Source organism: Pogoniulus pusillus, chromosome 13, assembly GCF_015220805.1.
Source record: "Pogoniulus pusillus isolate bPogPus1 chromosome 13, bPogPus1.pri, whole genome shotgun sequence".
Classification (NCBI taxonomy): domain Eukaryota; kingdom Metazoa; phylum Chordata; class Aves; order Piciformes; family Lybiidae; genus Pogoniulus; species Pogoniulus pusillus.
In genome coordinates this window covers 10369174-10395003 of record NC_087276.1, presented here as the reverse complement: position 1 = coordinate 10395003, position 25830 = coordinate 10369174, and the positions used below count along the sequence as shown (strand labels likewise).

The window sequence follows — 25830 nt, the reverse complement described above, 5'->3', positions numbered from 1 at the left end:
ACTTGTTTTAATGAGCCATTCCCTTAATTAAAGTCTTTTACTTCTCATTAACAGATTGACAAAGTTCAGTACATCAACTCCATCAAAGATCTTCCATCCAAAGAGTCCAGGATGGCTCACATCCTGCTTTTCAGTGGAAACACCCAGGAAGCTGAAACCCTCCTCCTTCAAGCTGGCTTGATTTATCAAGCTATTCAAGTCAACATTAACCTTTACAACTGGGACAGGTAACATTTCTTCCAACACACCCTGGATTCATGCAATTGCTTGAGTTGGAAGTGACCTCAAAGATCATTCAGTTCCAACTCTTCTGCTATGAGCAGGGACACCTCCCACCAGCCCAGGTTGCTCAAGGGCATCCATAACCTCCCTGGGCAACCCTGTACCACATCTATAAAGCCTTACTAGGGTAACCTCTAGATGATTTAGTTCAGTTCATGCATTCATAAGTTGATAGAATGGTTTGGGTTCGGTGGGACCTTAAAGATCATTGAGTTCCAACCCTGCTATGGGCAGGGACACCAGCTGGTTTGTTGGAAGATGATCAGCTGACTGATTTCCTATCTGTGATTGCCCAAAGATGAAGTAAATCACAGCCCAGAGAAGAGAAGATGCTGAGAGAACCTTAGAGCTGTCTTCCAGTACCTGAAGGGATCCTGCAGGAAGAGTGCAGAGGGACTTTTGCTGAGGGTGTCTAGAGACAAGACAAGGGGGAATGGTTTGAAGCTGAGGGAGAGCGGAGTTAGACTGGAGCTGAGGAAGAAGTTCTTCCTCAAATCCAGTGGCAAGGATGGCACCACTGGCACCACTGATGCTGAGGGCAGGCACTGGGCAAGTCCCAGACTTCATGCAGCAGCAGATGGGAGCTGTATTCAGGAGCTGGATTCTGGATCTGGATTGAGAAACACAGGAATGGATTTGGAAGGCAGAAGGGGCAAAGCCCTCTTGGGACAGTGTCTAGGGAAGAAGAGGCTTCAGCCTGGGGATGCCTCAGCTTGCTGCTGAAGATGCCATCTGTGGACTGCCATCGCTTGGTGGGCAGTTGAGGCTCACCTGTGCTGTCCAGAAGAGGCCACAAAGATGATCCAGGTGTGGGAGCAGCTCTGCTGTGAGGACAAGCTGAGGGAGCTGGGAGTGTGCAGCCTGGAGAGGAGAAGACTCCAGAGGGACCTTGGAGCTGCCTGCCAGTACCTGAAGGGATCCTGCAGGGAGGCTCCAGAGGGAGTTTTGCTGAGGCAGAGAAGGGTTAGAGTGGAACTGAGGAAGAAGTTGTTCAGTGCGAGGGTGCTGAGATGCTGGAATAGGCTGCCCAGGGAGGCTGTGGCTGCCTCCTGCCTGGGGGTGTTCAAGGCTAGGTAGGAAAAGACTTTGAGCAGTTGAGTCTAGCTGAGAGGTGTCCCTAAACATGATGGGGAGGTTGGAGTGGATGAGCTCTGAGGTCCCTTCCAGCTTGAGCCATTCTGTCAGTAACCAGAGAAGTAACCTCTGCTTTCCTGCCGTATTTAGAAGACAGAAATACCCTGGGACAGAAGTCCAAAACATGCTTGGAAGCCTTTTTAAATAACATTCTGCTTTCTCATTCAGAGCATAGTCCTTGGTGATACCTCAAACTATGGGTGACCCTCCAAGAATTAAAGCTGTTTTGAAATGTCTTGTTGCTAAAAATAGACATGTGGCAATTCAGGCTCCCACCACTGTGTAGGTGGATGAAATATGAATTAGGCCTGAGAAAACAAAGGAGGAATTTCTCCTTTCAAACAAACCCCCACGCTTTCTGACAGGATCGTTCAGGCTATTTACTGGTCATTTCCCTCTTACATCTGTATCAGTGTGGGCAAAAAGTTGGTTTGCCCCCACAGATCTGGGGGGGAGTTGTTATGTAGCCTCATATGTGTCATCTGAAAACAGTATCTGTCAAATAAGAGTGATCATGGAATCACAGAATGGGTTGGCTTGGAAGGGACCTTCAAGATCATGCAGTTCCAACCCACCTGCCATGGACAGGGACACCTCTCACCAACCCAGATTGCTCAAGGCCTCATCCAGCCTGGCCTTGAACACCTCCAGTGAGGGGGTATCCACAGCCTCCCTGGGCAACCTGTGCCAGTGTCTCACCACCCTCACGGGAAGGAATTTCTTCCTCATCTCCACTCTCAATCTCCCCTCTTCCAGCTTCGAGCCATTATCCCTTATCGTGTCCCTGCCAGCCTTTGTCAGAAGTGCCTCCCCAGCTCTCCTGCAGCCTCCTCTGGAGCTCCTCCAGTAATTCCAGACTTTTCTTGTGGGGTGTGCCCCATCACTGGAGGCAGTGCTGCAGGTGTGGTCTGAGCAGAGCAGAGGGTCAGAATCCCCTCCCTGTGCTGCTGCTCTCCCTGCTCTGGACTGCCAGTGACCTTGAAATAAGAAGAGTGAGTCTGTCAAACTGCAGCCCTGTGATGAGGCTGTCAGCAGAAAGAATGGATGGGTGTTTTTCAGAGCACACATCAGAATCACAGATAGAACTGGCTGGGAAAGACTGTCTAGATCATGGGAGTCCAATCTATCACTTAACCCTTCTAATTAACTAGCCCATGATACTAAGTGCCTCATCCAGCCTCCTTTTAAATACCTCCAGACACAGTGACTCCACCACCTCCCCGGCCAGCCCATTCCAATGCCAATCACTTGCTGTGAAGAACTTCTTCCTAACATCCAGCCTGAACCTGCCCTAGCACAACTTGAGGCTGTATCCTCTTGTTCTCTCACTGCTTGCCTGGGAGAAGAGACCAACCCCACCTGGCTACAATCCTACAGTTTCCCTTCAGGTAGTTGTAGACAGCAGTGAGGTCTGCCCTAAGCCTCCTCTTCTCCAGGTTGAACACTCACAGCTCCCTCAGCCTCTTCCCACAATGCTGTGCTCCAGGCCCCTCACCAGCACTCGTGCCCTTCTCTGGACACATTCAAGCAAAGGAGACAATCTCCTTTGCTGGCTACTTTTAACTGCCCCATGAGTGATACTGCTTGGCACCAGAGATTAGGAATCTCTGCCTGCAGCTCAGAGGCTTTTCAGCATCTCTTTTTGCAAAGCCATGGCGCTTGTGGTTGCACCAGAGCATTTAGGGAGCCTGACAAGCCTGTTTCTGTTGTGTTCCAGGGCTCTGGAGCTAGCAGTGAAGCACAAGACACACGTTGACACAGTGCTGGCTTATCGACAGAAGTTCCTAGAGGGCTTTGGAAAAACTGAAACCAACAGAAGGTTTTTGCAGTATGCAGAAGGTGTAAGTATTCCTCACAGGCATTCCTGCAGCTTTAGGTCAGCTTGATCTGGGTGGCCAGTTTGGGAGGGAAGGGGAGAATTCATTCATAGACTGGTTTGGGTTGGAGGAAGACCTTGAAAATCATCCAGTTCCAACCCCCTGTCATGGGCAGGGACACCTCCCACCAGTTCAGGTTGCTTAAAGCCTCATCCAGCTTGGCCTTGAACACCTCCAGAGAGGGGACATCCACAGCCTCCCTGAGCAACCTGTTCCACTGTCTCCCCACCCTCACTCTAAAGAATTCCTTCCTAATCTTCAGTCTAAATCTGCCCTCCTCAAGGTTCTGGAGGTCTTGTGAGCTGGACATGAAACTAAGGGGAAACCTACATAATGAAGCAGATTTTAAGGTAAAGTTTAAGGTTAAAGAAGTTCCTCACAATGAGGGTGGTAAAATACTGGAACAGATTTCCCAGGGATGTGATTGATGCCCTGTCCCTAGAGACATTCAAGGTCAGACTTGCTGTGGCCCCGGGCAGTCTGCTGTAGTTGGATTCCCTGATTGCAGATCAGGGAAACAACAGTCCCCCTGTCTGGAAGGGGACTGGACAAATTGTGGAGAGGCTGCTGCTGGTCTCTCCTCACAGGTAATTAGTGATAGAACAAGAGGGAATGGCCTTAAGCTGCTACTGAGTAGGTTTAGACTGGACATTAGGAATAATTTTTTTCCCAGTAAGAGTGGTCAGGCACTGGAATGAGCTACTCAGGGAGGTGGTGCAGTCACCAACCCTGGCTGTGTTTAAAAGTTGTTTGGATGTGGTGCTTGGGGCTATGGTTTGAGAACTTTGTAGAGGGTAGATAACGCTTGGATTTGGTGATCCTAGGGGCTTTGCCAGCCTGAATGTTTATGTGATTCTGTGAAGATGCCATTTGAGGGTCCCTTCTAACCCAATGCAGACTGTGAATCTGTATGACTACAGTGGCAGCTAAATTGTTAACACAAGTCAGGCAAAGTGAGAAGGAAATACTAAGAGCATGGAAGAGAAGCAGCAAGATTTTGTGGTAGCCTTCCTCCTTGGGGAAGAAAAAGGGTCTCAGTTTCACCACCTACAGCTCAGGCTTAAATAAGTTTTTACCTCTCCTGTCTAGTGCAGCTGAGATCTGCCACATGCTTAGTTGTTACAACTCACACCTGAGAGCTGATGTGTAGTGCCTTGGCAAGTAGCTCTTAGAATCAGCCTTATCTGTGCATGGGATGGTTAGCATCTGGGTGACATCTGGGAAGGCAAACATTCCTTCTGAGAGCTCCATAAAGATGGCAGGCATCAGATGCAAAGCACCTGGAGCCAGTAAATGCATCCTGAAATGAGGGATTAACCTCTTCACATGAGCATGGGAGCCTGGCAGCTGCGTCCTCCCTCAGAGAGGATCTGCTGTGTTATTTCATGACTCGGTTAACAGAGTAACAGCTATGCTGAAAATTCCCTCTGCAGCACTTGAGATTCTTTTCCCATCCCATTACTGACAGGCTTAATTCTCCAGCAGTGAAGCTCAACTTCACAGTCTTTGCCCAGTTTTCTGACATGTTTTCCTGGTCATCAGGTGCACCCTGAGCCATTCTTTTATGTCAAGCATTGCTGGAAAGAAAGACAAGTGGTAGACCCTGCTCTAACGTGGAACACAGAGTCACAGACTGGTTTGGGTTGGAAAGGACCTTTCAGGGTCATCGAGTCCAACTGCCCTGCACTCAGCAGGATTGGCTGCAGCTAGAGCAGGTTGCTTACAGCTCCAAACAGCCTCACCTGCAATGGTCTTAGGGATGGGACATCTCCCACCTCACTGGGCAACCTGGGACAGGCTCTCACCGTCCTTAGCATCAAACATGTCTCCCTTCTCTCCAGCCTGAATCTACCTCTTTCAGTTCAAACCATCCCCCGTTGTCCTGTCCCAACAGGCCCTGAACAAAAGTCTGACCCCAGCTTTCTGCTCAGCCTCTTTAAGCACTGCAAGGCCACCAGAAGGTCTCCCTGGAGTCTTCTCTTCTCCAGGCTGAACAACCTCAACTCTCTCAGCCTGGCCTCACAGCAGAGCCCTTCCAGCCCTGCCAGCATTGCTGTGGTCTTCCCTGACCCTGCTCCCCTTACAGTTGCAGCCCAGGACAGGCTGGGGCTGGGCTGGCAGTGCTTGGTACCAGCTCATGTCCAGCCTTGCACCTCCCAGCAGCTGTAAGTCCATTTCCATGGGGCTGCTCTCCAGCCTGTGTTCATACCAGGGATATAGTCCCTACTTTAAACACTTTGAATGTTTCATTTGCTGTGAGGGTAAGCCCTTCCAGAAACAAATCCAACCCCCCTGCATATTGTCTGAAATTTCACCTAAATAAAATACAGCCAGAAGCTGATGATTCTCTGAGCTGGAGGAACGCCAGGGTAAAGCTAAAACATTTCTCAATGGAGAAAACAAATTTCAAGCAGAAATCTGATTTCTGTCATAGCAGATAACTAGTGTAATAGACCATCAGGTTACTTGGGGGACCTTAGGTGCAGACAGAAGACATCACTGCATGTATTATTGATCAAGAGCTACATTCTCAGTGGTCAAGTGTCATTACATTTAAATTAGATACAACTTACAGAATCAGAGAGTGGTGAGGTTGGAAGAGACCTCTGGAGATCATCCAGTCCAACCCTCTTGCTAAAGCAGGGCACCCACAGCAGCTTGCCCAGCAGCACAATGCCCAGAGGGTTTTGGAAGCTCTCCAGACAAGGAGACTCAACAACCTTTCTGGGCAGCCTGCTCCAGGCCTCCAGCACCCTCATACCAAACAGCTTTCTCCTCCTGCTCAGGTGGAACCTCCTGGCTTCCAATTTGTGCTCATTGCCCTTTGTGCTGTCCGTGGGCACCACTGACAAGAGCCTGGCCCCAGCCTCTTTCCCCACACAGCTCCTTTCTCTCTTGCTGAGCATTGCTCAGATGCCCTCTGGGGCTGCTCTTCTCCAGGCTCAATAGCCCCAGGCCTCTTAGCCTTTGCCATTCTCAGAGCTGCTCCAGGCCCCTCAGCAGCATTGCAGCCTCCACTGGACTCCCTGCAGTAGTCTTTCTTAAACTGGGGAGTGCAAAACTGGATCTGTTAACCCCGATGTGACCTGATTTGGACAGAGAACAGTGGGCAAGGAACCTCCCTTGACCTGCTGGCCATACTCTTAATAGATAGCCAGGAAGAGGAGGGACAACCTCTGCCCTGCCCAACAGGCACAATGGGATGGATCCATGTTTGTTGAAAGAGCCCAGTCTTCTTGTATTTTAAAGGTGAGTTTGGTAGAACTCAGCTGTGCCTTCGTGCATGCCATTAGTACAAGCTGTCACTTGCACCTGAATGGTTGATCTGGCCACTTTGTATCTTCAAGTTATGCCATGAGTTTGACCTCTCTGCACTCACTTTTGTTGCAGCTGGAAGTCGACTGGACTAAAATCCAAGCCAAAATAGAGATGGAAATGGCCAGAGAGAGAGAACGAGCGGCAGCCGGCCCTGCGGTGAGAGCCAGCGTAACTGTCCAGCAGTGACTGTACTCTTGCTCACCACCTCCAGAAGTGCTGCTCTGCAAAGTTTTGTGCTCCTCTCTTTTGGCAAATGCCAATAAAAAGCCCTCAGCAAGCAGTTTGTGTGGAGCAGGAGAGAGAATTGGAGTAGTTGGGGCAGAGTGCTTTACTGACTGGTCTCATCCTGAGCTGTGCTTATCTCCTGATGCCTTTCTCCAAGCTGCCTTGTGGTCCACAAAACAAGGATGACAAAAAAAATTGGGAAATTCACTTTTCTCTTCCCATTAGTGGCTTTTAAGTTTTCATTGGCATTAACTTGATTTAACCTTGGTTGTCTCTAAGTACCAATTTCCCCATTTCAGCACCTGGTTAAGTAGTTTGGCTTTTTCTGCAACTTCATAGACCTCAGCAAAGCTTTGTTTAAATTGCATTAAGACAGGGGCTAGCACCTGGAAAGTACAAAAAAGTCTTTCACTCCCAGTTACAGTAACTTGTATTTCTTCTGCTACTTATGTTCTAGCAAGTTCTTCACTAGATTAGTTCAGATGATTTTGGCAGCTTGGGGTTTCATCAAAGAATTGTCAAAGAGTCACAGAATGACTTAGGTTGGAAGGGAGCTCAAAGATCATCATCTCCAACCTCCCCACCATGCCCAGCTGCTCAAAGTCTCTTCCTACCTAGCTTTGAACACCCCCAGGCAGGAGGCAGCCACAGCTTTCCTGGACAGCCTATTCCAGAGTCTCAGCACCCTCACACTGAACAACTTCTTCCTCAGTTCCAAACCAATTCCCTTTGGCCTGTCACCAGTCACCCTCAGCGAAAGTCCCTCTGGAGCCTTCCTGCAAGATCCCTTCAGGTACTGGCAGACAGCTCCAAGGTCCCTCTGGAGTCTTCTCCTCTCCAGGCTGCACACTCCCAGCACCCTCAGCCTATCCTCACAGCAGAGCTGCTCCTGCCCTTGGACCATCTTTGTGGCCTCCTCTGGACAGCACAAGTGAGCCTCAACTGCCCACCAAGGGGTTGCAGCCCCTGGATGGCATCTTCAGCAGCAAGCTGATGCATCCCCAGGCTGAAGCCTCTTCTTCCCTGGCCACTGTCCCAGGAGGACTCTATCCCTTCTGCCTTCCAAATCCATCCCTGTGTTCCTCAATCCAGATCCAGAATGCAGCTCCTGAATGTGGTTCCCACAGTCTGGGACTTGCCCAGTGCCTGCCCCCAGCATCAGTGGTGCCATTCTTGCCCTCAGGGGTTGAGTTCCATCTTGGTTTGTGTTTCTCTGTCTCTATCCCATGGCATTTGTTCTTCTTTCCATACCAACTGGGTTGGTTTCTTCCCTAGCCCATCAGTCTGCCTTCTACCTTTTCTCTTCCCTTTGAGAAGGCAGAGGGTTTCCTGGAGAGCCTCTGGCACTCAGCTGGTAGCCAGCCCAGCCCTGACCCTTGAGAGCAGCTGGCACTGTGTGGCACGGATCTTTCAAACATTTCCATCAAAGTTCAGAATCTGTCTATCTGGCAAATTTATTCTCTTTGATGATTTATTTCCACAGTTCCTACATCTCTTTCTGAGAACAGGGTCAGAGTTCTGTCTCCTGCTGCTGTGTTAGGTGATCTCCATTGATCCACCTCCCTGCTAAATAAAGCAGCATTTGAAGCCCCACACTGTTCTGGTGGACTGACGTGGCAGAGGGAACACTTTCCCCTTCCCCTGACTTGCAGAGAGAGCTTTACTAGTTGCAGGATGGAGACCAAACTATCACCAGTGGCAGCCGTTCAATCTGAGCTTTATGAAGCCTGCCTCGGATGTGTAGCACAACCTGAGGACAAAGCTGAGTGGCTCAGCTCAATCTTTTTCTCTTGGGTCACTTGGAAGGGTAGCAGAGGCAGCAAATGCAGTAAAAGCTCATTAAAAATGCATGTGTAACAGTGAAGCTGAGAGGGAACAGCGGACTGAGTGCCAGGGTTCCAAAGGTGCTATCACACCCATGGCCCTTCAGGGTGGTGCTGGTGCTGTCATTCACAGAGAGGTAGCAAGATTCACAGAGTGCATTGGGTTGGAAGGAACCCTCAAAGGTCATCTTGTCCAATGCCTCTGCAGTCAGCAGGGACACCTCCAACTGGATCAGGCTGCCCAGGGCCACATCAAGTTTGATTTTGGAGGATTGTTGTGTTTCTAGGTGATAGGAAAGGTTCTTTAGCTCCTAGGCCAAAGCATGATGAAGACTTTAACATACTTATTACTGATCACATCAGTTTTTCCTATGCACACTCAGCCCTGAACCACACAAACTTCTGGGTTCCTCACTACATGAAGGACAGAGCCCTCCTGGGACAGCAGCCAGGGGAGAAGAGGCTTTACCCCAGGGATGCCTCAGCTTGGTCCTGAAGATGCCATCCATGGGCTGCAACCCCTTGCTGGTCAGTTGAGGCTCACCTGTGCTGCCTGCTCCTCCCCACAGATGCCACCTCTGGGCCATACTTTCCACATGGTGTTTTCTGTCTCAGAATGTTCTCCTTGGCCCAAGTATTTTGGCAAAGAAAAAGGAGGTGGAGAAGGAGCTGTTGATTTCTCTAATCAAAATGACTTCTCCAAGTTGCTTTCTTATCTCAGCCTGCCCAAAGGACAATGTCATAGTGGATGTCCCTCAGCAAACACCTACTGCTTCTGCAGCATGAGGAGCATCTCTCTTGCACCTCAAATGCTTTCCAGCCTTGCGTACAAGAGGAGGAGGGCATCTCATGCCCACTCTAGCAGGGAGCTCTTTAGCTGGCCCCCCACAGGTCTGAATTGAGCCGTTCATTTCCCTTGGAGAAGTGATCCTAGGTCACCTCAGTGGAACAAAAAGCACAGGACCAGGAGGTGCTCATATTTTATTAGTGAGCTTTGGAGGTTCTCCTTTTTGCCTTGCTGACAAAGATGAGGCCTGGTACAACCACAGCGTGACGCCAAAGAGCAAGCCTCATCTTGTTTTCCACCACACACCTACCCCTGCCACCCACGGGTGCAGGAGGGGGGAGGGTTGCACCACCAGGCCAACTTCATGCAGTGGTGTCCATGGTGCCCTGCAAGTGGTTTCCTGCTGCTTCCACAGACAAGCACACTCCCATGTTCCCAGGGCACAGGCCCAGACGAGAAGCGCTGGACAACTGCAGCCAGCTCTGCTCACCACCTCAGAAATAGCAAATCATCGTACTGGAGGTGATAGCATCATGCTGGAGGTAGTGTCCCCAAGTCAGCTTCCTCCTGCAGGATTTAGTCCTCTTCTCAGCCAGCCTGCACTGGGGCTTGGAAGCTGAGCAGTAGAATCTACCCACCATGCTGCCCAGTCCACGCTTCAGGCTGGTGAGCAGGAGAAGCTCCTTCAGACTAGTGGTCCCATCAGGGCTAGGGCATGGCCTGCTAAGGAGCTCGGGTGTCCTGTAGGCTGTTCCAGTGGGAGCAGCAGCATCCGATTGCCAGGCGTGGTGGCACATTCCTCCGTGAGCCCTGGTATCCTGCAGCCACATTCACTTGGAATTCTGCAAGTCCCTTCTTGCAAAGCCTGATGTCCAAGCAACCATCCCAGGGACAGTTAGAATCATAGAATCCATTCGATTGGAAAAGACCTTTGAGATCATAAAGTCCAACCACTCTCTGCCAAGTCTGGTGCTAAACCATGTCTCTCGGCACCACGTCTGCATGGCGCTTCAACGCCTCCCCTGGAGGTCCACAGTGTCCATCCAGGGGAGGTTGTTGTGTCCCTCCTGGAGACCTCTGCGTGCAGACGACCACCGCATGTGTGTCCCATCTGATGGCCACTGCTGTGTCCCTCCATCCCAGCAGCACATCTCCGCGGTGCTTGGTCCGCAGCGGCCGGGGGCTCAACCGCAAACTCCTCGGTGCCCGGAGGGGTGCCGGGGGTCCCGCTGCGCTTCCTCATAGCTGGGCAGATGCTTCACCTCCTCGTAGCGGGGCAGCGGCGGCATCTCCAGCCCCGGTTCCTCTTCGGTGACAGCGGCAGGACCCCCGACGTCTAGCAGCGCGGTGGGACCGGGACCGGGGACGGAACCAGGGCCGGGCGGGGGCCGGCGGCAGGCGGGCGGGGGCCGGCGGCGGGGCGCGGAGCAGGCGCGGCGACGGAGCACGCAACCGGCAGCCACCAGCACCAGCAGGACCAGCAGCGCTGCCAGCCTCCGCGCCAGCCACCGCGCCCGCGGAAGCCAGGAGCGATCCGCGGCAGCCCCCCAGGCGCCGACCCCCGCCCCGATCCCCGCCCCGCCGCAGCCACCCCTGCCGCACGGTGCCGGTCCCCGCCCGCCCGCCATCCCCGGCTCCCTGTCCCTGAGCGCACCTTCTGCGGAGGCGCTGGAGCTGCTGGGCATCACCCTCCTGCCTCCTCCTCCTCCTCCATGCCCCTCCCGGTTTTATCCGCTCGCGGTGGTTTTTCTCCCGATGAAAAATTGATGTGGCCATTTGGCCTCGGCTCAAAGGATAATGGGGCCCTGCGGGACCGGGCTGCAAGCCAGGCTGCGCCGCAGGGGAACCGACAATCGCACGGCCCAGCCCGGCCTCTCCCAGCTAGGTCACCAGTGGGATGTCCCCGGCACCTGGCTGTCGTGATGAATGTGTCGCCAAAACGTACTGCTGAACTGGAAGGTGCCTTCTGTGTGGGGACAGGGTCCTTCACCAGAGGTGATCTGAGCTCAAGAACAGGGGGATGTGGTACTCAAGGATGTGAGGGTGAGCCTGGGGATGCAGAGATCGACCTGAAGATGTGGTACCCAAGGATGTGAGGATGAATCTGAGGATGCAAGGATCAACCTGAGAGTGTGAGGATTTGGTCTCCAAGGGCGTGGGGATAAACCTGAGGATGTGAGAATGCGGCACCCAAGGATGCAGGGATGAGCAGTACCCAGCCATGTGGGATGAGTCTAAACCTACATGGATGAGCAGTACCTGAGGATTCAGGGATGAACCCAAGGATATGGGATGAGTGGTACCCAAGTATGCAGGAATGAACCTGAGTATGTGGGTATGAACACAAGGATGCAGGGATGAGCCGTACCTGAGGATGTAGGGATAAACCTGAGAATGGGGGAAGAACCTGAGGACATGGGGAGGATGCAGGCATCAACAGTACCCAAGGCTGAGTGGTACCCAAGAACATGAGGGCAGGAGACACCTGAGCTCTGAGTGACCCACAGGAGGGGAAATCCAAGGTGCTGAGGCCCACTGCAAAAGGGCAACTGAGTGTTGGAGCAGGCAGCAACAGGGCTGGGTCGCAGTGCCTGTGCAAGGCTCAGATGAAAGTGAGCCCTTCAGTCTGCCTTTTGCTTGGTTTTTAGTCCTACCATTAAGGTTTCACAGCTTTTCTCCTGATGGCAAGGCCAGGGGCTCCCCATGTCATCCAGTAGTGACCATTGCCCACACTTCTGGAGCCCAAATCCTTCATTTTCTTCCATACCATCACTGTATCTCCTTGTCTGCATTGTTTGCTGGTTACCCCTGAGGTCAGCTGCAAAACTTCTCAGCAGAGGATTCCGGGTTGGACAAGGCTCTGAGCAGCTTGGTCCAGTGGAAGGAGTCCCTTGCCTGTGGCAGGAAGGTTGAAACTGGATGATCTTCAAGAGGAGAATGAAGGAGAACAGAGAAAAACAAAGGAAAACACAACAGCAGGAGGAGGAGGAGGAGGAGGAGGAGGAGGAGGAGGAGGAGGAGGAGGAGGAGGAGGAGGAGGAGGAGGAGGAGGAGGAGGAAGAGAGGAAAGGACAGGAGAGGAGAGGAGAAAGGAGAGGTGAGGGAGAGGAGAGAAGAGGAGGGAAGAGAGGAAGGAGGGGAGAGGAGACAGAGAAGAGAGGGAAAGAAGGGGAAGCTCTAACCTAGTCATGGAAAAACTGACTAAGATGGAACATGGCAAGAAGTAACCAGTGCTGTTCTGCTTGGTTTCCTTTTAGGTGACCAGGCCAAATCAGATACCCAGCAGCACAGCCACCTACATGGCCATCATGTGTAATGTGCTTGTTTCCTCTGTCCTGTTTACTCGCCCTGGGATGATTTGGTTGCTGACGTCTGTAAGTGATGCCTCTGCTGTCATCCCTGTACTTTGGGTAACTCATGCCTGTCCTAATGACTCCAAATTTTGGGGTGTTCAGAGTCGAAACTGGGAGGGAAAGGTTCTGGGCAGTGATGCAGTGTTGGGCAGAGCTTGCAGGAAAATCATGTGAAGGGAAGGAGGGAGCTGTTGGTGCTGGGCTGCTGGCAGACAATGAGAAACTACTATCTCTTGCTGCACCTTCAGGGCTTTGTTCTGCATCTTCCTCACTTCCTGGGCATTACTCCCTGCAGAAGGCTGCTGGGAACTGCAGGAAAGATTGGCTGCAAATGTGGAGCCAAGGCAAGAAGGTGGCAGAAGTGTGGCACAGCCCTGGCCTCAGGTGCTTTATGGTTGGCTTGACCAGACAGTGTGAAGGGGGTGGTTTAGGGGCCCCATTGCTGTCCCTCAGGGTCACAGCCCAGCCCATGGCCAGCAGGATCAGCAATGCAAATTGCCGGCTTCAATGTCAGGTCTGTGCTGTGCCTCGGGCTGCATTTGCTCCAGACTTCAAAATGTAGAATCATTGTGGTTGGAAAAGATCTCCAAGATCATCCAGTCCAACCCTGAACCAGCACTGCCAGGACACCACTAAGCCATGGCCCTCAATACCACTTCTCCACAGCTTTGAAACCACTCTATAAACTCCAGCACTGCCCTGGGCAACCTGATCCAGGGCTTGATGACCCAGGAAGAAATTGTTCCTCATGTCCAACTTAAACCTCCTCTGACATAACTTGAGGCTGTTTCCTTTCCACCTGTCATTTGTTAGTGGGGAGAGGAGCCCAAGCCCCATCTAGCTCCAACCTCTTTTTAGGCAGTTGTAGAGTGTAATGAGGTCTCCCTCAGCCTCCTTTTCTCTAGGCTGAACAACCTCAGGTCTCTCAGCTAAAAATGTGTGCTCCAGACACTTTCCCAGCTTTGCTGCCCTTCTCTAGATCTGCCCCAATCCCTCAATGTCCTTCTTGGAGTAAGTGGCCCAAAACTTAACCCAGGATTTGTGATGTGACTTCCCCAGTGCCAGTCCAGGGGTGGCAAAAGGCAAATTCAGTGTCGAGCCAACAGCAGGCTTCCAGTTGAGCTGATGGCTCCATTAATAAGGCTCTGCATTTAACAACTGTTCTGATCAGCTGCAGCTCCTCAATCAGAGCTCAATGAAATATTAAAGCCTGTTGATAGCTCATGCAAGATGACATCTGAGCTGGCCCTCCAGCGTGGGCTGCATACTGCATGTGGGTGCTCAGCCTAGAAACGTGGCTGAGACTCAGCTCTGTGCCCCATCAGGTGAGAAAAGCAGTGGCTGGAGGGGAAAAAGGGAGGGAAAAAGGATCTGCTCTCTGCAGGCTGTGGGAAGCCACTGTGCTGCTGCCCAGAGTCAAGCCCAGTGCTGCTGAGTGGCTTCTGAGAAGGAGCTGCAGAAGCTGCTTTTCTCCAGGCTTATGAGGGCTGGACAATTATTGATCCAGCAAATGACCCCTGGAGCAATACATTGATCCTCTTGGAGCAGTGGATCATTAAAGACTCAAATTCCAGATCTTTCAGATGGTGCCAAAGAGCTAAGCTGGCAAAAGGATTATTTGGTAGGGCATGGAACTGGCCCTGTGATGTTTATGGAGCTCTGAACCCACCTTCGTGGCACCTTGTGACCTCAAATGCTCTTTGTGCAGTGATGCTTCACATCTGCATTCTCCTTTTTCTTCCATATATCTCCCCCCCAGTATGGGAAAACCACTTGGGAAAAACCTACTGGAGATGAGGCTTTGGTTTTTGGGGGCGAGACACTGAAAGCTTCAAGTATGATGAGCAGTGTTGGGTGGTGGACAAAATCCAAATGGATTGGTGGAGAGAAGTGCAGCTTTCAATGATGGGAGACAAAGGTGTGGATGAAAACAAGCTTCAGTCAGATCAGAAAATCCAGAGGACCCAAGCCTGGTGAGAGCTGAGGCTTTTGATGGGAACTGTGGAACAAATTGCTGCCGTGATGGAGGATGAACAGGCTCTTTGTGGCAACATGGATTCATTTTGGGTGGAAGAGATCTTTGAGTCCAACCCTTCACCCAACACTGCCAGGTCACCACTAAACCCTCAGCACCACACCTACATGGCACTGAAACCCCTCCAGCATGGGGACTCTACCACTGCCCTGAGCAGGCTGGCCCTGGGCTTGGCAACTCTCAGGAGGAAGAAATTGTTCCTGACATCCAACCTAAACCTCCTCTGAGGCAAACTGAAGCTATTTTCTCTTGCCCTGTCTCTTGCTTCTTGGGAGAAGAGACCAAACCTCAACTGACTCCAGCCTCCTTTCAAGAAGCTCTAGAGAGCAATGGGGTCTCCCCTCAGCCTCCTCTTCTCCAGACTGAACACCCCCAGCTCCCTCAGCTGCTCCTCCCCAGCCCTGTTCTCCAGACCCTTCCCCAGCTTTGTTGCCCTTCCCTGGACCTGGTCCAGCCCCTCAGTGTCCTTCTTGGAGTGAGTGGCACAAAACTGAACCCGGCATTCAAGCTGCAGCCTCAGCTGTGCTCAGTCTGGGAGGACAATCCCTGCCCTGCTCCTGCTGGCCACACCATTGCTGATCCAGGACAGGCTGCTGGTGGCCTTCTAGGCTGCCTCATCTTCAGCTGGTTGTCAGGCAACACCTTCAGGTCCTTTCATTCCCTAGTGAGGCAGGTGCTGCACCAGCAGCATTCAGCCTCCCTGCTGCTACCTTCACAACAGCTGCTGCAAACACAAGATCACAGAATCACAGAAACACTCAGGCTGCCAAAGCCCCTCAGGATCACCAAGTCCAACCCAGATCCCTGCTCTGCAAGGTGCACCCTAAACCATAGCCTCAAGAACCATGTCCAAATTACTTTTAAACACAGCCAGGGTTGGTGACTGCACCACCTCCCTGGGCAGCTCACTCCAGTCCATGAGCACTCTTGCTGGGAAAAAAATTCTTCCTGATGTCCAGTCTAAACCTACCCAGTGGCAGCTTGAGGCCATTCCCTCTTGTCCTATCACTAATTACCTGTGAGCAGAGACCAGCAGCAGCCTGCCCACAGCCTCCTTTCAGGTAGCTGTAGACAGCCATGAGGTCTCCCCTGAGCCTCCTCTTTTCCAAACTAACCAGCTTCAGAACTTATCTCTTTCTCACCATGTCTGCAGCAACTCCTGAAGAAGCTCTTCTGAAAGCTCAGCAGCAGCCAGCTTTGGAGCACTGCTGAGGGAGAGCTCTCCTTGGATTCAGCACACAAAGCTGAGCTCTGTTACTTCACATTTTCCCAGCACATCTGTGAGTGCAATAAGGCTGAAGAAATGAGAAGATGACTCTGCATATGTAAGGACGGGGAGGGGGGGGAAATAAAGCCATTACCTCACAGCTCAGAAATCTCTGCTGCCAGCAAATATTTGCTGTTGGACTCTCAAAAATCAGAGAAAGTAAGAGAGAGAGAGAGACTGAGACACTCCTGTGTGACTCTGGTTCCTTCCCAGGCTAGATCAGTCCTTCTTTTACCAAGTTTGGATGTCCTCCAGGACAGAAATGCATTTTCTTCAAGTAAATAAAAGGTGGAAATATCACAGGGCAACGACATCGGTGTCAAGTGTGCTCTCAGGCTTCCCAGGCTCCGTGTCACAGTTCATGTATCTCATTTCACAGAGCCCCAGCACGGTGGGGGTTAGAAGAACCTCTGAAGATCATCCAGTCTGTGCACCCACAGCAGCTTGCCCAGCAGCACAATGCCATGGGGGGTTTGGGATCTCTCCAGAGAAGCAAACTCTACATCCTCTCTGGGCAGCCTGCTCCAGGCCTCCAGCACCCTCACAACAAATAAGTTTCTCCTCCTGCTCAGGTGGAACCTCCTGGCTGCCAGTTTGTGCTCATTGCCCCTTGTGCTGTCCCTGGGCATCACTGACAAGAGCCTGGCCCCAACTCCTTTCCCCCCACAGGTCCTTTAGTTATTGCTGAGCATTGCTCAGATACCCTCTGGGGCTGCTCTTCTCCAGGCTCAACAGCCCCAGAGCTTTCAGCCTTTGCTCCTCACAGAGCTGCTCCAGGCCCCTCAGCATCTCTGTAGCCCCCACTGGACTCTTTCCAGCAGTCACCTGCCCCTATTTAAGTGGAGAGCCCAGAACTGGACCCAGTCCTCCAGCTGTGACCTCACTAGGGCAGAATAGAGCGGGCAAAGAACCTCCCTTGACCTGCTGGCCACACTCTTCTTCATGTCCTAGAATCATAGAATCATAGAATCAACCAGGTTGGAAGAGACCTCCAAGATCATCCAGTCCAACCTATCACCCAGCCCTATCCAATCAAGTAGACCATGGCACTAAGTGCCTCATCCAGTCCCCCAGGCTCCCACGGTCCTTGGCTGCAGGGGCACGTTGCTGTCCCATGCAGAACTTGATGACTCCAGCAGTGCCAGGTCCTTCTCTGTGGAGCTGCTCTCCAGCAAGTCTCTCCTCACCTGTACTGCTGCAGGAGGCTGTACAGGACCCTAGACTCACCCTTGTTGAGCTTCATGAGGTTCTGCTCCACTCAGCTCTGCAGCCTGTCCTGATCTGCCTGAATTTGCTTCTATCAGCACAAACCATTACTTCGATTGGGGTGTGCCTGTTCCTCCCCTCCAATAATGCTTTTGCAGTAAGGACTTGAAGCCTTTGGCTCTACAAAAAGTCTCCCATTCATCTGGTGAGGTTTTGCTCACCACTAACAAACATCTCACAGAGGGACTATTTGCCCTGGTGGCCATTTCTCTGCCCGGTCCAGTCACATTATGATTGCAGGATCACAGAATGGCTCAGATTGGAAGGGGCCTAAGGAATCATCTCCAGCCTTCCTGTCCTGTGCAGGGACACCTCTCAACTAAATTTGGCTGCTCAAGGCCTCATCCAGCCTGGCCTTGAACACCCCCAGGGAGGATCCGTGATCCAAGCTCATCTTTAATCATAGAATCACAGAATGGTTTAGGTTGGAAGGGACCTCAAAGCTCATCCAGTTCCAAACCCCTGCCATAAGCAGGGACACCTCCCACTAGAGCAGGTTGCTCAAGGCCTCATCCAACCTGGCCTTGAACACCTCCAGGGAGGTAGCAGCCACAATCTCCCTGAGCAACCTGTGCCGGTGTCTCATCACCCTCACTTCAAAGAACTTCTTCCTAACATCCAGTTTCAATCTCCCCTCTGCCAGTTCAAACCCATTCCTCCTCATCCTGTCATTACAAGACCTTGTCAATAATCCCTCCCCCACCCTCCTGTAGGCCCCTTCAGATACTGGAAGGACACTACAATATCTCCTCAAGTCTTTCTCTTCTCCAGGCTGCAGAACTCCAACTCTTGTAGCCTGTCCTCATTTCAAGCCCCATCACCCTAATGACAGCAAGACCCTTGGGAGGTTGGTTGGTGGAGATGCTTGGATGACCAACATGCCGTGGAAGGGTGGATGAGCAGCTGAGCCCATCTGTGCTGGAAAGGATTAAGACACAGCAACAAGCAAAAGGCACTAATGGACAATATTGGCTGTTAGAAGGGTCCCTGCAGTGGCTTGGGTTTCCCCAATATCCCTATTTTTTAATACTGGGGGTTTATTGGTGTTTTTCACAGGGGACAACACTTTTCCAAGCCATGGTCCTGGTTAGTCATGCCATTTCTCAAGGGGCTGCCATGATCCAGTCAGGAATTTCTGGGATGATTTCATCTCACTGTTATTTACAACGTGAGCCCAAAGAGCTCAGTCTCTTCCTATTATTTGTGGTTAAATATAGCAGCAGATTCTTTCCCACTCCTCCTTCTCTCCCAGTGCTTTCTCTGCCACCCACACGACTCACATGAGTCAGAAGGCAGACGAAGGAGCCCTGCCCAGCTGCCTGCCTCCTCGCCCGCTGCCTGCGAGCATCCTGAGCTCACCCCAAGAGAGCAGCAGGAGCTGAAATCATGTCTGGCTGCTCACAAGTGGGGGTTCAGCCAGGGGTGCTCATCCTGTGCCCCAGGAATGCTCTAGGCTCTTCCTCCTTTCAGAATCACAGAGCTAGAGAAAATTAAAGGAAGCCTTGAAGGGTTGGGAGGGAGAAAAAGCCCTTCAGGGGCTGGATGGACAGCACACGGCGCTGGGTTCTGCTGCTCATTTCAAGAGTGGAAGCTTCTTAGGGTGGTGTAGACTCAGTGCTCCTCAGGAGCCTGTGCAAAGAGGGCAGAGGCAGAGGTGGGCAGTGATAGCTGCCTGCAGATCCAATTAGGAAGGACTTTCCCAGCTGGTTCCTCTCTGTCCTTATGATGGTTATTAATGGCTCTGGACAGCTCTGGGGTCCACTTACACCCAGAAACCACCACAAATTACAAACTGTGCTGCACTCTCTTCCTTTAACCAGTCCTGGCTGCTGGGGACATGAGCTAGCTTAAGGTCACACCAAGAAACCTGCCCTTGATAGACACTTTAAGCCCAAAACCTCCCATCTGGTCAACATAAAAGTCATCCAATGAATCAAATGGAGGAGAAGCAGGCACTTGCCACCCTAGACATGGCTCCCTTAGGGCTGGGGAGACCTGCTTCCTTAGGAAGCATCTTCTCCCTCTCTGCCCTGGGCTTGGCAACCTTGGCAGTGGCATGGATGGTATGGCCCAAGGGATGTCAGAGGATCAGAGAATCACAGGAACATCCAGGCTAGCAAAGGCCCTCAGGATCACCAAGCCCAACCTAGATCCCTACTCTAGAAGATTCACCTTAAACCCTAGCCCTAAACACCACATCCAAACCACCCTTAAACACATGCAGGGTGGGTGACTGCACCACCTCCCTGGGCAGCTCATTCCAGTGCCTGACCACTCTTTCTGTGAAAAACTTTTTCCTAATGTCCAATCTAAACCTACCCAGTGGTGGACCATTCCTCCTTGTCCTATCACTAATTAGCTGTGAGCAGAGACCAGCAGCAGCCTCCCCACAGCCTCCTTTCAAGTAGCTGTAGACAGCAATAAGGTCTCTCCTCAGTTTCCTCTTTTTCACTGAACTACATGAGCTTGAAAGATCCTTTCCATCCCAAAGCATTCTGTGACTCCATGAAGAGCAGGCAGCTGCAGCCCTGCTGCTCAGCAGGGTACCAGTCCATGGGTGACACAGCACAGCTGGAGGTGAACCTAAGAGCCACCCCAAATCATAGACTCATAGAATCAACCAGGTGGGAAGAGACCTCCAAGATCACCCAGTCCAACCTAGCACCCAGCCCTGTCCAGTCAACCAGACCGTGGCACTAAGTGCCTCAGCCAGGCTTTGCTTCAACTCCTCCAGGGATGGTGACTCCACCACCTCCCTGGGCAGCCCATTCCAATGCCAATCACTCTCTCTGGCAACAACTTCCTCCTAACATCCATCCTAGACCTCCTCTGGCACAACTGGAGACTATGTCCCCTTGTTCTGTTGCTCACTGCCTGGCTACAGCCTCAAATAAGAGCAGCTAGGTCAGTAACTTGTTAGGACACCAAATAAAAGGACAAAACCCCTGCAGCAGTGTGGGTGGAAAAGGGGTGATCACCCTGGCAGGGCAAGCAAGGGACTCATCTCCTGCAGATGTAGTGCTGAAAGCCGTGGTTTAGTGGTGCCCAGGCAGTGCTGGGTTAAGAGGTTGAACTGGATGATCTGAAAGGTCCCTTCCAACCAAAATGACTCACTGATCCTCAGGAGAAATGCAGGAGGAAGGGAGGTTCTTAATCATGAGGGTGGTGGAGCACTGGAGCAGGTTGCCTAGGGAGGTGCTTGAGGCTCCTTCCCTGGAGATATTCAAAGTGAGGCTGGACAAGGCTGTAGGCAACCTGATCTAGAGGAGGATGTCCCTGCTGGCTGGAGAAGGGTTGGACTGGATGGGCTTTGGAGTCCCTTCCAGCCCAGCCCATTGTGTAATTCTATGATTTTGTGCTTCTATGATGCTGCTGAGGCTGCAGCATGGAGGCAGCAGCCACGGGAGGAGGATGAAGGGCTAGGGGAGGCCCCGTGGAGAAGGAGCTGGGAGTGCTGCTGAACAGCAGGTTCTGCATGGGCCAGCAAAGTGCCCTGGTGGGCAAGAAGGACAATGGCAGCCTGGGGGACATTGAGAGGAGTGTGGACGGCAGATGGAGGAAGGTTCTTCTCCCCTTCTATTCTGTCCTAGTGAGACCTCACCTGGAATATTGCATCCAGTTCTGGGCTCCCATTTCAGCAGGGACAGGGATCTACTGGAGAGAGTCCATGGGAGGGCTGCAATGATGATGAAGGGACTGCAGCACTGCCTGATGAGGAGAGGCTGAGAGCCCTGGGGCTGTTTGGTCTGGTGAAGACTTAGAGGGGTTCTGATCAATGTTTATAAATACCTGAGGGCTGGGGGTCAGAAGGGAGGGGACAAACTTTTCTCAGTTGTGCCCTGGCATAGGGCAAGGGGCAATGGATATGAACTGCAGCAGAGGAAGTTCCACCTCAACATGAGGAAGAACTTGACTGTAAGGGTCCCAGAGCACTGGCACAGGCTGCCCAGAGAGGTTGTGGAGTCTCCTTCCCTGGAGCCTTTCCAGCCCTGTCTGGATGTGTTCCTGTGTGACCTGTGCTAGATTCTCTGGCCCTGCTCCATCAGGGGGGTTGGACTCGATCTTTGGAGGTCCTTCCAGCCCCTAACATCCTGCAGTCCTGTGATTCTGGTTTGGATTGTGGTGCTCTACAGACACTTCACTGCATCTGGCTAAAACTCCCCTTTCTGTCTCTCCATTTTCATAGAGTCATAAAATCATCAAGGCTGGAAATCTCTCTAAGATCACCCAGTCCAACCCTCAACCCAGCACCACCATGGCCACTAAACCATGTCCCAGGTTGCCATGACTACACATTTTTTAACCCCTCCAGGCATGGGGACTCCACCACCTCCCTGGGCAGCCTGTTCCAACCCCTGACCACTCTTCCAGTAATTGTTCCTAATACACAATCTAAGCCTCCCCTGGGCCATTTTGAGGCCATTTCCTCTTGTCCTATCACTTGTTCCTTGGAAGAAGAGACCAAGCTCCACCTTGCTCCAACCTTCTCTTAAGGAGTTGTGGCTAATGAGGAGGTCTCCCCTCAGCCTCCTTTCCTCCAGCCTAAAGGACCCCATCTCGCTCAGCTGCTCCTCACCAGAGCTGCTCTCTAGGCCCTGCTGATGTCCCACATGTGCCCAGTGACCTGCCTTTCCGCACCGCTTCCCGTCGCACACAGCCAGAGTGTTTGCCTGTCCTTTCCACCACATCCAGCAATTCCCTCTGGCTTCCTTCCTGTCTTTCCTGGCTCAGAGTCCTTCTCTCTCCTTATTTGCTTTTTCACTGCAAGGAGCAATCAGTTAGGGCAAAAACCCAAACCCCCTTACAGCCCTCTTTGTGCAGCCAGTAGGAACATCAATCCAGCATGGAGAGCCTGCTCTGGAAGCATTGGAGTGATGGAGCTTCTGGAGTCAGGTCACCAAGAATTGGGATCTTAAACTGAAACACTTTTAACTTCAAAGAATCCCAGAAGGGTTTGGATTGGAAAAGACCTTCAAGATCATCTGTTTCCAACCCCATGCCACTGGCAGGGACAACTCCCACTAGAGCAGGTTGCTCAAAGCCTCATCCAACCTGGCCTTGAACACCTCCAGGGAATAGGTTAAAAAATATGGAGCTTCCCAAAGGTGCAGCTGTCAAAAAAGCCTAAAGTGAGTGTGAGGTTGGCTTATCACACACTGGGACACTTGTAGGGCTGTGGCTGTGTCACTTCTGCCCCCTGGCTGGACAGTTCAGTGTGACAGGGAAAGGAAACGTAGGGAGCTGAGTGAAAATGTGGAGCTGCAAACCTCACAGATTTCTGCTTTGCAATACAAAAACTGGAACAAAAAACAACCTTAAAAGATAAAAGTTGCCTGAGTGAAGGAGCTCAAGGGGCTTTCTGGAGAGCCCCAGCAGACATTTAGGATGGAATGAAACAACCCTACACATCTAGTTTAGAGGCGACCAGGCACTGACTTCTCTGTAACGTTACTGCCCCGGCAATAAACCATTCCTTTTTGGTTTTGTTTTGTTTTTTTTTTCCCCAGGAAATGAGTCTTTTCCCCCCTCAAATGAGACAGGCTGGGGAGCTGTTGCCATCTGCAGGCAGCTTTGACTTGGTGCTGGTACGGATCACTTAATAGCAGCCAGAAAGATGCTGGTGTAGGCTGTGCGACAAGGAAAAGGGTTTGGAGCCAGCAGCGCCTAGCGCTGGGGGGAGCACCCAACCCTGGCGAGCACCCAACCATCTCAAACCAGCTGCCCACCAGCCCAAAGTGTCTCTGCGGTGATTAGTTAAATCAGTCCTGATAACCTGATGAGCAGCAAGGCTGCAGCTGCCTCCTCTTCATGGAATCATTGAACGGCTTGGCCTGGAAGGAACCTTTCAAGCTCCTCTAGTCCAGCCCCCCCTGAGGTGAGCAAGCACAAATAGGTTGCTCAGAGCCTCAAACAGCCTCACCTGGAATGATTCCTGGGATGGGACTTCTACCACCTCTCTGGGCAACCTGAGACAGGCTCTTACCACCCTCAGTGTAAAAGATTTCTTCCTTCTCTCCAGCCTGAATCTGCCTCTTTCAGTCCAAACCATCCCCCTTTGTCCTCTCCTGCCAGGCCCTGCTCAAAAGTCTGTCCCCAGCTTTCTGCTCAGCTCCTTTAAGCACTGCAAGGCCACCAGAAGGTCTCCCTGGAGTCTTCTCTTCTCCAGGCTGACCAAGCCCAACTCTCTCAGCCTGGCCTCACAGCAGAGCCCTTCCAGCCCTGCCAGCATTGCTGTGGCCTCCTCTGGCCCTGCTGCAGCAAGTCCCTGTCTGTGCTGAGGACTCCAGAGCTGCCCCAACACTTCAGGGGGCTCTCAGCAGAGGGGCAGAATCCCCTCCCTCCACCTGCTGGCCTTCATTCATTAGCTCCCCCCTTTCCTGGTGGTGCTTTTCACACCTCTGACCCTCTGTATCAGATCTAGGGACTGGACAGGCACTTCTGAGGAGGAAGGAAGCTGGTGGAAGAGTCTGAGCCTTGTTAGCCTGAGAGGATACAAGGAATCTGATCATCTATTGCTCATTGCAGACCTGGCCCAGTCTGTCCAGGGCAGCAGAAGAGTCCCCATCCCTGGAAGGGTTTCAAAGCCATGGAGATGTGATGCTGAGGGCCAGAGGATAAGGGTTAGACTTGCTGATCTTCCAGCCTAGACAATTCTGTGATTCAATGATGTATGGAGGTATGGAGGAGGAAGCTTAGGAATTGGAAACTTAATGTATGAAAATTGATCCCTTCCCTTCAAGGAGAGCACTGAATTCTGCTGTCATCAATAAGTAATGCTCCTGCAGCTGCAGGAAGAGCTTTGTTTAACCTGAGGATGGAGCAAGGGCTGGAGAGGAACAATCTAATTTCAGCATAATGAATAAGGAGCTGGCCTGTGCTCAGCAGAAGCTGGTGGTGGGGATCCAAGAAGAGCTCTTCAGCAGAGGCATGAAGGCCATGTATGAATAAGGCAAAGGCTGAGCAGATCCTGCAGTTGGAGCACGGCTAGTTAATTAAGCTAATTGCAGAGGGACAGCCTGAAAAGGATGTGACTCCTTTGTGCTTTGAACAAAAGGCTCTGGGTTTCCTGACAAAGGAGATTTAAGTGCACAATGTCCCTTTATATGGGTGTCCCCAGCCAACAATCGAAGCCCACATCCAAGGCTGGCACAGGGCAGCCTCTCAGATTCCCCCATGAATCCGTGGATAGCCATCCTTTGGGTACAGCCAGGCAAATCCTCTCACTTTGCATACATTTTAAGCATCCCCCCCCCGCACACACACACACTGTTGTGCTGGGATGGTGCACAGCCAGCAGAAACCAGCCAGCACAACTGCCCTCTGGTGGAGCTTGAGTCACAGACTCACAGAATGCCAGGGGCTGGAAGGGACCTCCAAAGCTCATCCAGTCCAACCCCCTTGCCAGAGCAGGGTCACCCAGAGCAGGTCACACAGGAACACATCCAGGCAGGTTCTGAATGTCCCCAGAGAGGGAGACTCCACAGCCCCGCTGGGCAGCCTGTGCCAGGGTCTGTCACTTTCACAGGGAAAAATTCCTCCTCACATTTCCATGGAACTTCCTATGCCTCAGCTTCCACCACTGGCCCTTGTGCTGGCATTGGGCATCACCCAGCAGAGCCTGGCTCCAGCCTCCTGGCACTCACCCTGCACAGCTTTATAAACATTGATGAGGGCATCCCTCAGGCTCCTCTTCTCCCATCAGCACAGCCCCAGCTCCCTCAGGCTCTCTTCATAACAAAGATGTTACATTCCCTTCATTGTCTTTATGGCTCTCCGCTGGGCTCTCTCAAGCAGTTCTATGTCTGTCTTGATCTGTGGGCCCAGAACTGGACACAGTACTCCAGATGTGGCCTCACCAGGGCAGGAGAACCTCTCTTGACCTACTCACCATAGCCCTTCTAATCCACCTCAGAATGGCTTTGCCCCTCCTGGTCACCAGAGCACATTGCTGGCTCATGGTCACCCTCCCAACCACTAGGATCCCCAAATCCTTTTCCCCTTCACTGCCTTCCAACAGCTCAGTCCTCAACCTATCCTGATCCCTGGGGTTGTTCTTTCCAGGTGCCAGACTCTACCCTTGCCCTGTTGAATTTCATTCAGTGTCTCCCTGCCCAGCCCTCAGCCTGTCCAAGTCTGGCTGAATGGCAGCACAGCCTTCTGGTGTGGCAGCCACTCCGCCCAGTGCAGCAGCAGCAGCAGGAGGAGGAGGAGGAGGAGGAGGAGAAGGTGGAGGAAAGAAGGGGGAAAGAAAAATAAGAGAAAGAAGAAATATACAAAAGGAAGTGAAAAAATAAATATAAAAAAAGAGAAAGAAGAAATACAAAAAGAGAAGGAAGAAAAATAAGGAGAAAATATAAAAGAAAAGGGAGAAAAAGAAAAAATATAAAAAGAGAAAGAAGAGAACAGAGAAGAAAATGAGAACAAGGAGAAAGGAAGAAAAAGGAAAAAGGAGAAGAACACAAA

General features: G+C 51.9%; 1 protein-coding gene across 2 annotated transcripts in view; it reads left to right on the top strand.

The window, feature by feature from the left end:
• The window catches only part of IFT80 (intraflagellar transport 80), an 85939-nt gene that overhangs the window by 58275 nt on the left and 1834 nt on the right, over positions 1–25830 (top strand). The window contains exons 18-20 of one of the 2 annotated variants that reach the window (XM_064152946.1): positions 55–227; positions 3134–3257; positions 12704–12820. In XM_064152946.1, coding sequence (XP_064009016.1) covers positions 55–227; positions 3134–3257; positions 12704–12820 — 414 coding nt within the window. Of the gene's footprint in view, positions 1–54; positions 228–3133; positions 3258–6683; positions 6892–12703; positions 12821–25830 lie in introns of those variants that run through there. The other variant, XM_064152947.1, reaches the window with a different exon arrangement.